Genomic DNA, 10,738 nt, shown 5'->3' with positions numbered 1-10,738 from the left:
TAAAGTAAATAAGTATTGTTCCTGTCCTGAATGAGACAACTTAGTGAGCCAAGGAGAAGGGCAGGAGGCTGAGGAGATGTCGATATGGGCAGTGGAAGTGGGGTTGGGCAGGAGCCCCAGGGAGGAGCAGAGTCTACACCTAAAAGTGCCCGGCAGGGATGGGCAGGAGCCCTGGACTGCAGGTAGGGCTGCTTATGGCAGCACCAAGCAGTCTGGGATGCAGAAGGGGGAGCCAGGTTGGTGAGACAGGGTCTCACTACGTAGTCCAAAGCTGTTGAAATAGGAAGTGTATATTGCAAAGTTGACGAGTCCCATGTACACAGCTTGATGGACAATCACAAACTGCCCCACATGCAGAATCAGCATCAGGTCAAGAAAAGACCTGCTGCCTGATGTCTCTGGGTCCTAGTCACTCTAATCAGCCCCGCAGGCTTCCATCATCTTCACACTCTAAATCACCTGTTCTGTGATGAACTGAAGCAAATCACAGTGTCTATCCTTCTGCACCTGGCTTCTTCCCCTCAGTGTGTTGCATGCGGTTAGCTATGTTCACACAAGTGGTAGCGAACCTATGGCATGCATACTGCAGAAGGCTGTTTGTATCATTGAAAGCTTTAAAATGTTTGCCATCACTGATTTATATCAACCAAAACAGAACTGAAGCTGGGAGTGGTGGCGCACATTGTAATCCCAGCACCCAGGAGGCTGAGGCAGGAGGATCATTGAGAGTTCGAGGTCAGCCTGGGCTATAAAGTGAGTTAAGGCCAGCCTGAACTGCATAGCAAGACCCTGTCTCAAAAACAAAAACAACAACAACAACAACAACAACAACAAAAAAAAACAGAATTGAAAGCAAAAATCATTAGTCAGAACAAAAACATACTAGAGATAAATGAAAAATTCCACTAAAAAGCTATGTTAATTACACATACATGTATCCACCCAAGAGGAACTGGCAAACCCTCCTGTGAAATGAGATATTGTACATACTTCTCTCAGAAATGAATGGGCCAAGTAGAGAATCTCATACTTTTAACACAGGATACATACTTATTTCAACATACACATTGAATATCTCAAAAAAACACCACCCCAAAAAGTTTTAGCAAATTCTGAAGAAATACAACTCTCAACAATGATTCTTTGAAAATGCTAATATAATACACAAATGTATGGCAAGTCCAATCAAAGGACGAAAAAGATGGAAAAGTAAATACTATTAGGAAAAACAACAACAAGACATCAAATAAGACACTCTACAGCAGTAGTTCTCAGAGTGACATCCCGTGCCGTCAACCTATGTTCATTCCAACACTGAAAGGACATCGCAGAAGCACCTGCAGGAGAGGCAGTGACCAGACAGGGACTCTCACTCTGTGTGATGCTACTCAATATCTGAGCCAGTGCAGAAAGTCTCAGAGAAAGGAAATACAAGCTAAAAGGGTTGGAGAAGAAAAGACAAAAGTGCCATTATTTGAGAATAAATAATATTATTTTAATATTACTAAATATCATTAAATTTCAAATGAAGTAATTTTAATATTTGAGAATAAAATTATCTACACAGAAAATTCAAGAGTCTCAATCCAGGGTTCAGATAAAAAATTAACAGCATCAGCTGAATGTGGTGGCGCATGCCTATAATCCCAGCACTCGGGAGGCTGAGGCAGGAAGATTGTTGCAAATTCAAAGCCAGCCTAGGCTACAAAGTGAGCTCAAGGCCAGCCTGGACTGCATAGCGAAACCTGACTCAAAAAGACAAAAAAAGAACAAGCTGCAAAGTGAAAAGACATTTGCAAGCATATGTAACAGAGGATAAATACACAGAAAATATTTTTTAAATTTAAGGAAAAGACATAAAGAATTACAGAATCAGTAAAACAAACTTCTTTCCCCATAGGCTGGGAAAATACATAATGTTTTACAATACCAAATACTCTGGACGTTTAGGAGAATAAACTGACCAAGTTCTGGAAATGTGTCTTTTTTTGAAATCTGTCTTAGGGCCAGGGATACAGCTCAGTGGCACAGTGTCTGCCTGACAAGCGTGAGGTCCTGAGTTTCATTCCCAGTAACCACCCCCCTCCCGCCCAAAAAGAAATCTGTCCTACACTACCTGGTGGAACTAAAACCATTCAGGCCTCTCATCAGACCTCATTTTCAGTATGCGCTCTATAGAAAAACCTGCCAATGCATTCAAGGATGTCACCACCTGCCTGCATACAAGCAAACATCCTTAATGTGTGTCAGTGGCAATGGACAAGATCATAGTGGTTAAAAGAAATGAACTACATTAGGCTAGACATGATGGCACACGCCTGTAATCCCAGCCCTTGGAAGGCTGAGGCAAGAAGATCTTGAGTTGAAGACCAGCCTGGACTACGTGAGACCCTATCTCAAAAAAAAAAAAGAAACAAACAAACACAAAAAATGAACTCTATCAATGCCAAGTAGATAGCACAAAGTTATAAGGTTAAAATAACATGGTCAGATACAGAATGTCTATAGTATATGTAGGTGTGTACACAAAAAAATTGGGCTGAAAAGATATTGGTCAGAATAGGGATGTCTCTGAGGAAACGGATGGGACTGGTGCCTTGTACCTAAGTGAGGTTTAATTTAATAATGTTTTCTTTAAAAAGAAAGAAAAAAAGTCCTGAACAAATTAGGCAAAATCAGAACTAGCAAATCCCAGTTGCTGTTTTTTTGTTTTGTTTTGTTGTTTCATTTTCTGTACTTGCTTTTATTTTAGTTTTCTAGAAAATATTTTAAAATATAGAGTAAAAACCACAAGACGAGGGGCTGGGCATTTAGCTCAGGGGCACAGCGCCTGCCAGGCAAGCGCAAGGTCCTGAGTTCGATTCCTGATACCGGAAGAAAAACAAAAAACAAACAATAACAAAAAAACCCCCAAAATCCACCAGACGAGGTGTGGTGGCGCATGTCTATAATCCCAGCACTAGGGAGGCTGAGGCTGGAGGATCGTTGCAAGTTCAAGACCAGCCTGGACTACAAAGTATCTCAAAAAGACAAAAAGAGAAAGAAAGAAAAAAAAAAAAAAAAACACAAGACGATGGGGACAAACATAAACGCTTCAGACAACGCTGAAAAAGGGAATAAAAAATTTGGCTGCATGGGGAGAAAAGCCTTGGAGGGCCCCAGAGCACAGGATGGCTGGCGGTGGGAGGGGACGCGATGCAAGGGGTAAGGAGAGGGAGAAGACAGAGGGGACAAAAGCGGGTCGCACAGGGGTGGTGAGGGGGGCGAGCGGAGGGGTTGCCTGGAAGAAATCAGGGACTCCCCGATGCAGGAGCTAACCTACGGGGGACCAGAAGCACGCTGACCCCGAGGGGTACAATAAGGGGTCGACCTCAGGACAGGTGAACGCGAGGGGAACTACTGGAGAAAAGAGCCTGTCAGGGTCTCCAGTGTGGCGAAGCCAACTCGGCCCCCAGCCCCGGGAGAAACGGGAAACCAGGAAGGTAGCCCGCAGGATACGCGCGCTGCAAGATCCACACTCACCTCAGCGCCGCTGAGCAGCAGCGGTCCGCACCCGACCTCACTGGCTGCCAATCAAGACTAAGCTGGAAGTGACGTCATAGAATCCGCCCGCCTACGGGCCTTAGGTGCCGCTCTGGGAAGCAAGGCCGTTCACCGCGCCGTCTCGTTATCCAGCTCCGTGGACGTTGGTAGTCCAGGAATTGGGCGAGGCTGCATGGCAAGTCTAGAATGACCCAGAGGCTTGAAAGCCTAGGTAAGTAGCCAGGGTATTCCTGACCAAGTCAATGTCTAGCAGTTTATACAATTCTTTTGTGCGGTACCAAATCCTTTGCAGTGAGATGCATCTTCCCAACCCTCTTTTTGAGACAGGTTCACTTGATGTCCCAGGTTAGGTCTGTATTTGCATCTCTAAAGTGCTGGGATTAGGGGTGCACTCCAGGCCGGCACAGTATTTTTTATGGTAAACACTTCCTCCTAAAGAGCCAGAAGATCAGGGTACAGGAAAGTAGCCTGCCTGTTTCAGTGATTACCACACTGCCTCCACCCCTAACTTCCTTTCGTGGGCCCAGCATCCACTCAAACTTAACAGGAACTGCTCCTGAAGGAAGCCCTCCCTCAGGGAGGATCAACCTCCCTTGATCTAGGTTCCACTTTGCAGGAACTGAACAATATCTTAGTGATTTCCAACACCTTCCTCCTTTCAGATGCCCCTCCTTTAAAAACCGCCTGTTGGGGCTGGGGACTTAGCTCAGCGGCACAGTACCTGCCTGGAAAGTACAAGATCGCGAGTTCAATTTCCAGTACCGAAAAAAAAGAAACCACCTGTTAACCTGGGGGACCCTTAGGTCCACCCACATGAAAGAGGTCCCTGCCCAGCAAGTGTGGTGGGCACCAGGGGCAGGTAGTACCCAGACTATAGCAAAAACCAGAAGGCAGGCTTGCACTAAATAGCAAGCCACTATCAGCCACAGCAAAGTCCTCCTGCAAGTAAAAGGTCCCTGCCTACATCTGCGCAGCTAAAACATCCTAAGATGCCTAGGGAGCATCCTACCAACCACAGTGACCCCACTGTGCTATGTAAGTGTCATCTGCAGGTCCTGCTCCAACTGGTAGAAGAGGGCTACCTGGTCTGGTATTTATGCTCCTCAGCATATGGTCAACACCATGATATGGACAGGTCAAACAAGCCGACTTGCTTTGCCTTGTGGTGGGAACCACATCTTCCCACTGCAGGTTATTTTCCTGATGTCTCTAATTTGTTGCTTCTCAGCAACACCACTGTACATGAAAAAAAAAAGTCAGGCCCCAAACACCCTTGCCAACATTGTCCAAGTTCTCAAAAATGTATCAATAAATGTTAAGTTTCAAGTCTTTATTTCTAGTGGCCTTTTGTGTCCCCACCTGGAAGGGCCACATACCAGCTCTTTACCATCCAGCCTAGGGCCCTATTTAGGTAGAAAAGATCTGAGATGATCTGGGACACAGAAAAGAACTGCAAACATCTTTAAGGGTCAGCATTGCTATTGTACAGGGACCTGGGAACAGATCCCTGCATGACAGCAAGAACTGCCCACCTCAAACTCACCATCAGGACACAGAAACCAGTGCTAGGGCATAAGGCATAGCTGAGGGAAAGGTGCCTAGATCCCTCCACTGTAGAAGTGACAACCTTCAAGCCATGGAATGAAGCCAGTGTAGTTACACTTTGCTCTTGGTAACCTACAGGAAGTGATCAGGCCAGATCATTCCTCCCACACCTCAAGATCCCTGGGCAGAACAGACCCCATCATGTTGGCACCTGTGGCTGAATACACCAGCTGGAAACTCCACAAAGAACTGAGATCAGAGATGCCCCCATCATTTGAAGAAAGATGTTGCCAGCCAGTCCGAAGACAAACTTTATTGAGCCCCTCTGCTCTAGTTCTCTTTCTCCTGCACAGTCTTGGTTCCACGGAGTCGCCCAGTCCTGCGAGCAGCAATAAGACCCACTTTGCGCCCTGCAGGGGCATCTCTGCGGATGGTTGAGGGTTTGCCGATGTGCTGGTGGTTACCACCTCCAAAGGGATGCTCCACAGGCTACAGGCAGAAGAAGATGGTGTTACAACAGGGGTAATTCCAGCTGCTTTGGGGCAGGATCAAGTCTCAGTATAAACCACCCAGTGCTACTCCCATTGCAGATGGCCCTACCACAGGGGTAGAAGGCCAACATCCCTGGAGGGCTAGGTAACCCACCCATAGAGCCACTGCACCCAGAATACCCCACTCACTTATTTTCTGGGCTACTTACATTCATGGCCACACCACGTACACGTGGCCAGCAGTTCCTCTTTGCCTTGTACTTGTGGTAGGCTCTGCCAGCCTTCAAGATAGGTTTATCAATTCTGCCACCACCAGCTACTACACCTGTAAAGAAGAGGACACTCCTCAGACGTGCACAGAACCACCTCCGGTAAGAACATACCTTGCTGAGTGTACTAATCACAACTTAATCTTGGTAGAGGGCCAGAGTATTTCAACAGCCACCACCAGAAGCCCACCAGCCTCCACCCAATAAACCCTTTCACCCTGTGCGCTGTCATCAGGTTTCTTCAAGCTTCACAGGGCAAACAAGCCAAGGTTCTCACCCCCATCATGAACAATGTTGGCTAAGCTCAATTTCCCAGGTAAGCAAGCCACCTTTATCACTATGTTTGCGACACACACAACTGGTGTGTTAAAACTCCCAGAACTGATCAGGCACACTGTACCACAGGCCCGCTTAGTCTGTGAACACACCCTCAGAATAAACCTTGTGCAGGAATGGATTTAGGAAAGACTCTATGGTGTTGCTCAACAACAGAATCAACCACTTGATAAGACTTTTTTTTGAGAAAGTCACAAATGTCTTCCCCTGTTCTGGCTGAAAAGTTAACCTATTCAATTATCCTGCCAGCTTTATAGACTTCAGACTGTGTTCAAATTTACAGAGCAATCCATCCAGTTCCAGGGCCCAGAACTGCCAGCTGACAATTTGTTGCAGCTTAGTCTGATCACCCAGTCTTCAGCCTTCACCGTGGCACGGCACTCACCAACAACAGCTCTGTTGGCAGAGGAGATGACTTTCTTGGAACCCGAGGGCAGCTTCACTCTGGTCTTCTTGGTTTCAGGATTGTGGGAAATGACTGTGGCATAGTTCCCAGAGGCTCGGGCCAGCTTGCCCCGGTCCCCAGGCTTCTCCTCCAGGCAGCACACGATGGTACCCTCAGGCATGGTGCCCACAGGGAGAACATTGCCAATGTTGAGCTGGGCTGCCAGAGAAAGTGGCACCAGACGGTCAGTGCAATCAATGGCAACATGGACCCACACTGAACAGTCCAGCAAAAGGCGAGGAAGATACCAAACAAATTCCTGGGAGCCCGAATGGAGTACTCCTCCAGCCACGCGGATCTCCCCATGAAGATTTCTGCCCAGGGAGTTCTTACCCAGGCAGACTGTGTGCTCTTTGAACACCCCTTCCCGCCCACCGCCCTTCCTTCCCGACTGCAAGGCTCACCCTTTTTGCCGCAATACACAAACTGGCCCGTGTGGATGCCTTCGGCGGCGATGAACAGCTCCGTACGCTTCTTGAATCGGTACGGATCCCGGAAGACGACCTTAGCGAGGGGTGCGCCGCGACCCGGATCGTGGATAATGTCCTGCGGGTCATCAGGACATCATCCACCTGTTAGCACGGGGCCGTGGCGGGACGCCCTGCCCTCCCCACCCGCCCTGGCTGGCTCCTCGCACCTTCACGATGCCTTTAATGTAGCCATGTCGCTCTGCGAAGTCCACAGCGCGTAGGCGAGCAGCGCCTTTGCGATGCTTCACGTGCGCGCGAAATACAGAACCAGCACCCTTCCTCTGTCCACGGATCACGCGACCCATGACGGCGGGTCTAGGGGAAGCTCAACGTCTGCATCAGGCAGGAGAGCCCCGCCGGCCCGGATTCCCGGGACCCGCCCCAAAGGTCGCCCGCTCCCCCATCCCGGCCGTTCCCCAAGCCCCATTCCACACCGCGCGCCTGTGCCATCTCAGCAGAGTCGCTGAGGTCCACGGCTAGCCCCATGGTGGCCAGGAGAGGCAGATGGCAGGGGATGCTCCCAAGGCCGCGGCGCCGCACATACAACCTACCCGTTCCAGAGCACGGCCGAAAGAGGAAACTTTGCGTCCACGAGCCGCCTTATCTTCCGGGGCGGGGCCAGAGGAAGCATCCTTCCGGGAGCAGTGCATGCCGGGACATGTAGTGCCCCGCTGTCGTCCAGTTTCCCGGCTGCCGCGGCTTTACCACGAGCTCAGTCTGGATGTCAGTCTACTAGCAACTTGCTTGCTGTCCCCGACCGGGAGTCGAGTCAGGTTGCCGGGCCTTGGTAGGGTTCTTCCAGAGGGCAAATGTTGCACACAGGATCGCCAAGGAGGCACTAAGGGGCCTGTCCAGGGCCTCACAGAGACTCGCGCCGAGGCGCAGGCTTTGGGGTGCGGGAGTGGCCTGGGCACCGGCTTCTGCTCGTGTAGGGCACGAGGTAGGCGGGGGAGACCAGCGTGCAGAGTCGGGGAAGCTGGTGCTTTGCGAAGCGAGGAGAGTGGGGTCTGGGTGGCAAGTAACGAGTGTCGCCTCCCGTGGCACGGCCGCTCCTGCGCGCAAAAAGGTTGCGAAGAGCCGGCAGGATAGAGGGCGGCTGGCAGTTGTCAAGGAGGAGGGCGCCTCCAATCCCCCCGCCCCCGGGCCCCGGAAATGGTGACGGGCTGCGGGGCAGGGGTGTCTGCAGGGCGTAGCAAGGGAGAGGGGTCCTCCGGGCGAGACCCCGAAAACGGAACAGCAAGGCAGGAAAAGAAGGGGATGAGAGGGTTGTATTCAGGACGGGGGTGAATTTCTACCAGACCTTGCAAAACTGCTGCAAGGGTAGCATCATAAAAAGGAGACAGGAGAGGGGAAGGAGAGGCGCCTTCAGGAGGTAGCAACCTTCTGAAGTCACAGAGGAGCCACGAGGCTGGCCCATGAGGCCTCCAGAGAGACTGCAGTGGGGAGGAACCAAGAAAGAGCCACTGATGACTGGTAAAGAGGCCACAGCCCACGGACTGTGTCCATGGAGGGGAGGGGTTCTGGGAGCACCTCAGAATACGTCCAGAAGTAGAGGGACAGGTGGGCCGAGTGCTTGGAGACAGAAGTTGTAGGATCCCCATGGGTCCCTGGGTGAGGTGTACTGATGCGGTCGCTAAGCTCTTGGGTGCAGCCGGGGAGCTGAGCACACACAGCTAACAGGGCTCACAAGACAAGGCCCTGGCTTTTGTACCCCTCAGTGTTGATGAGTGACTAAGCCCCGTTTAGCTAACTGAGGCTTGCCTGCATGTAAAGTCACCCAGCCCGGCCCGAGGCAGGGATACCACAGATCTGGGTCATCTGAAGGTGGTGGGCACTGAGAGGGGCATTCGGCACACGTTACATGGAGTTTTTCAGTGTGTGTGTTGTGTGTGTTGAGGAATGTCCCATCTTCCCTCTGCTGCCAGGATCCGGCCTTCTCTACAGGGATTCTCTGTGTTGGTCATGCTTCCCACACCATCCATAATCAGCTTGTCCCTGCTTTTCGAATTTTGTTATAAAGCCAGGCATAGTGACACGGGCCTATAATCCCAGCACTTTGAAAGGCTGGGGCAGGGGGATCACAAGTTCTAGCCCAATCCGGAACTCTGTCTCAAAAGTAAAAAGGGCTGGGTCTTCACTGTGAAGAGCCTGGGTTCAATCCCAGTACCAAACACATAAAAACACTGTTAGAAATTATTGTGTTTTCTTTAAAAATTGTTCTTAGGGGCTGGGGATTTAGCTCAGCGGCAAAAAGTGCCTGCCTGGCAAGCGCAAGGTCGTGAGTTCGGTTCCCGGTACTGGAGAAAAACCAAAACAAAAAAAACAAAAAGAAAAAAATTTTTTTCTTAAATATTTTTTATCTCAAGCATGCATGTGATTTGGTATAAATCTAATAGCTATTGTCCTGTCTGTTTTGGTTTGGTTTCCCTCTCCCTCCGGCATCAGCTGCCCTTACCCTCACCTCCCAAAAGCAAAAAGTTGCCTTGTGTTCTACAAGGTAATATAGTCATGTGCCATGTGACAAGCCTGCCATCATAGGTGGTTAAAATAGGATCATACAGAATTAATAACAGGAATAATACCAGACACTCTTTACAGACTAAGCACTGTTTTTTAAGTATGTTTAGGTGTTAATCATACACACTTGACTTTCCTGATTCGGTGTCCCATTCTGGAGTTACGATTTAGGAAAATGTGTTTTCATCAAGATGATTTTGTTTGCCAGGTGTGGTGGTACAGGGCTGTAATCTCAGCACTTGGGAGGCTGAGGCAGGAGGATCATTGTGAGTTCGAGACCAGCCTGGGCTACAAAGTGAGCACAAGGCCATCCTGAACTGCATAGTGAGACCCCGTCTCAAAAAGACAAAAAAAAAAAAAAATTATCTTGGTTTTCCAAGTATATTAGGTGCCTCTGGATTCAAAATTATTTATTCTCATTTATGTTGCTTTTTGACCATGGATAAAATCCTATTCTAATGGCCAAGTTCAGCATTAAATCCCACTTTGTGTGTTATATCATCCCCATTTCTGGTTCCTTCTTGACTCCATCTCCTAGCAGGTTTTTGCCCTCCCTTTATTTTTAGGTTTTTAAAAGATATATATATAGATATATATATATATAGATATATATATATATAGATATATATATATACCTTTGGGGGGTGTGGGTGTATACATGTGTGGTACTGGGGATTGAATCCCAGTCCTAGTGCACGCTTTGCAAGTGCTATACCAATGACCTACATCTCCAATCATCTTTTGTTTTTGTTTTTGTTTTTGTTTTTTTGAGACAGTCTCATGAAGTTACCCAGGCTGGGCTTGAACTTTCAGTTCTCATACCTTGGCATCTCGAGTAGCTGGATTAGAGGTATATGCCACCAGAGCTACCAATTTTATGTCTTCCTCAGAATGTGAATGTAACTGGAGTTTTGCTGAGGCTTTGTATTTCAGGAGGACACCCAAAATGCCAGTCCAGCCAAGCGTGGTGGTACACGCCTGTAATCCCAGCACTTGAGAGGTTGAGACAGGATTGCCTCGAATTTACAGCCAGCCTTGGCTACATAGCAAGTTCCAGACCAGCCTAGACTACATAGCAAGGTCCTGTCTCAAAACAAACAAAAAACCGTCAAAATGTCAATC

At 48.9% G+C, this 10,738-nt stretch overlaps 2 protein-coding genes across 4 annotated transcripts in view; both read right to left on the bottom strand.

Annotated features, from left to right (window-relative positions):
* Nucleotides 1-5,278, bottom strand: part of Znf34 (zinc finger protein 34) — a 13,149-nt gene extending 7,871 nt beyond the window's left edge. For all 3 annotated transcript variants that reach the window (XM_005395935.2, XM_005395937.2, XM_005395936.2), the window contains exon 1: nt 3,523-5,278. The gene's annotated coding sequence lies outside the window, so the exon portion shown is untranslated. The remainder of the gene's footprint in view (nt 1-3,522) is intronic.
* Nucleotides 5,279-5,375: 97 nt separating this feature from the next.
* On the bottom strand, nt 5,376-7,758 carry Rpl8 (ribosomal protein L8). Its single transcript, XM_005395938.2, has 6 exons — nt 7,651-7,758; nt 7,267-7,414; nt 7,034-7,175; nt 6,570-6,788; nt 5,789-5,904; nt 5,376-5,577 (listed from the first exon to the last, which is right to left on the bottom strand). The coding sequence occupies exons 1-6, from the start codon at nt 7,728-7,730 to the stop codon at nt 5,419-5,421; spliced, it is 864 nt and encodes a 287-aa protein (XP_005395995.1). The 5' UTR covers nt 7,731-7,758; the 3' UTR covers nt 5,376-5,418.
* Nucleotides 7,759-10,738: the final 2,980 nt, after the last annotated feature.

The sequence above is a fragment of the Chinchilla lanigera genome, unplaced genomic scaffold (assembly GCF_000276665.1).
Source record: "Chinchilla lanigera isolate Chin_1 unplaced genomic scaffold, ChiLan1.0 scaffold00053, whole genome shotgun sequence".
In the NCBI taxonomy this organism is placed as follows: domain Eukaryota; kingdom Metazoa; phylum Chordata; class Mammalia; order Rodentia; family Chinchillidae; genus Chinchilla; species Chinchilla lanigera.
Note: the sequence above shows the minus strand (reverse complement) of the source record. Positions and strands in the feature narration are given on the sequence as shown.

What these genes read in the sequence shown, in the direction of transcription:
- Rpl8 (XM_005395938.2), bottom strand. Translation starts at nt 7,730, where the DNA reads ATGCTTCCTCTGGCCCCGCCCCGGAAGATAAGGCGGCTCGTGGACGCA. An exon ending in TGTGTATTGCGGCAAAAAGG is followed by an intron (nt 6,789 to 7,033) that starts GTGAGCCTTGCA and finishes TTTCTCTGGCAG; the next exon opens with CCCAGCTCAACATTGGCAAT. An exon ending in TGCCAACAGAGCTGTTGTTG is followed by an intron (nt 5,905 to 6,569) that starts GTGAGTGCCGTG and finishes TCTTCTTTACAG; the next exon opens with GTGTAGTAGCTGGTGGTGGC.